The sequence below is a fragment of the Lactuca sativa genome, chromosome 4 (genome assembly GCF_002870075.4).
Source record: "Lactuca sativa cultivar Salinas chromosome 4, Lsat_Salinas_v11, whole genome shotgun sequence".
NCBI lineage: Eukaryota > Viridiplantae > Streptophyta > Magnoliopsida > Asterales > Asteraceae > Lactuca > Lactuca sativa.
Window position 1 is genome coordinate 299,119,901 of NC_056626.2, and position 3,009 is coordinate 299,122,909.

The 3,009-nt window shown below is 28.1% G+C and overlaps 1 protein-coding gene across 1 annotated transcript; it reads left to right on the forward strand.

The window, feature by feature from the left end:
- Nucleotides 1-1,420: 1,420 nt before the first annotated feature.
- LOC111897300 (uncharacterized) lies at nucleotides 1,421-2,458 on the forward strand. The gene is made up of 2 exons (XM_023893255.1): nucleotides 1,421-1,753; nucleotides 1,805-2,458. The coding sequence occupies exons 1-2, from the start codon at nucleotides 1,421-1,423 to the stop codon at nucleotides 2,456-2,458; spliced, it is 987 nt and encodes a 328-aa protein (XP_023749023.1).
- The last annotated feature ends 551 nt before the right edge of the window (nucleotides 2,459-3,009 follow it).

Here is a 3,009-nt window from a genome sequence, read left to right on the forward strand (position 1 = left end):
TTTAGATGTTACATGATTTTAAAATGTAAATAATATCCAAAACATATGTATTCACCGAATTAGTACAATATGCGGAAACAAGCAAATCACTGAAACAAAACAAATCAAACAGAAACAATTTGATGATCTGAAAAAAGAAATTAATTTTTGTCAGGAAACTAATCGCCGAAATAAAACTAATCGCCACCGCTACAACGCGCGGGTACCCCACTAGTATGTGTATGTATCTATTATATATATATATATATATATATATATATATATATATATATATATATATATATATATATATATATATATATATATATATAATTGTAAATAATTGGTGGATGACTTGGTGCATGATAAATTTGTCAATATTTGTAACTAGTTACAATTATATGTTAATAAAATTTGTATTATAAATACCCTTCCATTGTAAAGAATAAGATACACCAAAAGTTATAAGAGATATAACTTTTATATTCTCTCTAAAGATTCTTTCTTCTCAATTAAAGTTTTTATCAAAGTTTACTAGTTTGGTTTGGTTTAAAGTTACATTAATTATGCTTAATTCATAACACGTTATCAGCACGAAAGCTCTAATCAAGGTTATTAAACAAGTGGAAATCACATCTACCTTAATCAATGTATGTATTACTTAGTAAAACCACTATTAATTATAAAACCTTCATCATATTAAAAATAATAATGATACTAATGAATTAATAAAACTTATACATTATGGACATTATGGACTACCAACAAATTTTATTTCTTATACAAACATTTCTTTATGTATTCTAATTTTTATGCATACTAACATTTACATTATGCAACTAATTTTTATTTATGCATACTAACATTTATATTAGGCAACTAACTTTTATTTATGCATATTAACATTTAAAATATATTTATTTATACATGTCAATGTTTATTTATGTTTTAGATACTCTTCATAATTTTATTTAAACATTTACTAATATTTATTAATGTTTTGATTAGGAAAATTATACAAAGTAAAGTTGTGTATTAGTTATAAATCTTATTAAATGATTTATAAAATACATATACATATATACACAACGGAAATATATATGCAACGGTTATTAATAGCAAAAACAACGACTATATTTTTTTACCATAAATTAACATCTTTACCCTACTTATTTTACGCACAACAAATATTTCTCTCTTTCTATCAAACAAATCAATTTCAAGAAATTAAGCTTCAAGATGATTCATCCTTTTGTGATAATCATGACTAAAATAGTAATGTTACTTTTCATCTCCTTAACATAGAAGATAATATGAAATTTCATCTACTTTTAGGCTTGTATGCAATATTAGCTTTACCGCTTCTTTTTTGTGTAATATCTATTGAAATAAATGGATTTTAATTTTAATTTTAATTTTGTTTAAAATTTATAGTTACATTATGTCCAACATTGCAAAGCTCGAGTTTGCAGCACTTGAAGTTAGTGGGAAAAACTATGTGCCATGGATGATAGATGTAAAAATGCATCTTGAGTCCATAGGAATCTCAAATGCTATATATGAATTTAATAATTCTTTGGCACAAGACAAAGCAAAAACACAAGTTTTCCTTCGTAAGCATATTGATGAAATGTTAAGATTTGAATATCTTGATGTTACTGATCCAAGTATTCTCTGGAATCTTTTGAAAGAAAGATTTGACCATCAAAAGGAAGTTACACTTCCAAATGCTAGAGATGAATGGAGAATACTGAGGTTTCAAGACTTCAAAAAAGTAAATGAATACAACTCAGCTTTGTTCAGAATATGTTCACAAATCAAGTAGTGTGGACAAGAAGTTACTGATGAAGATATGTTGGGGAATACTTACTCCACATATCATGTAACAAACATTACCTTGATGCAACAATATTGGATGCAAAAGTTCACAAGATATTCTAAACTAAATGCATGTATGTTCGTTGCAGAGCAAAACAATGAACTCTTGATGAAAAACCATGAATCTCATCCAATGGGATCAGTAGCACTTCCTGAAGCAAATGCTACAAATATTGATGGTCATCAAAACAATACACACGGACGAGGGCGTGGTCGTGGTCGAGGACGAGGTCGTGCCTATTTTAATCGAAACCAAAGTCATAATCAGAACTATAATTCTAGTCGTGGACAAGGTAATAATCGTGGTTGTAGGCAGAAAAGGAATACTTACCAATATTCACAAAGAAACAATGTCTACACACAAGATAAGGCCAAAGTGGCAAAGCATGACACTGGGACATCACAAAAATCTGATGGTTCATGTTATAGATGTGGTAGCATAGGCCATTGGTCAAGGACCTGTCGCACACCTACACATCTTTGTCAACTTTATCAAGATTCCATTAAAGGAAAAGGAAAAGAAGCAAACCTCATTGATAATGTTGAATTCACTCTGCTAAATGTTGCTGATTTCTGCAATGACATGGAAGACATAAACTAAAAAAATCTATTATTGTTCTAGTAAAACTGTTTTTCCTTCGTTTGTTTTTCATGTAATGTCTTTCCTACAATAAATGAACTTTCTTTTTAATAATAATTATGATTATGTTTATTCACTTATTATTCCTTTCATATGTGAAGTTTAATATGAGTCCAACTGGAGCACAACACCAAGAAAAGATTGGAGATCTTTGTATAGTAGATAGTGGTAGTACACATACCATTCTGAAATCAAAGAAATATTTTTTAAAATTAGTACAAAAAAACAGCCATGCATATAATATCAGGTCATGTAGACTTGATAGAGGGAATTGGGAAAGCCCATTTTATATTACCAAATGGCACAAACTTTTGTATAGAAAATGTCTTATTTTCTCTAAAGTCTAATAGAAACTTATTAAGTTCCAATGACATATATTTCAAAGGATATGACACAAAAACTATGACCATTGAAAATAAGAAATATAGGTATATTATAGACAAAAACCATGTGCTTGAAAAACAACCAACACTTGATTCTGGTCTACATTATACATATGATTGAATCAAATA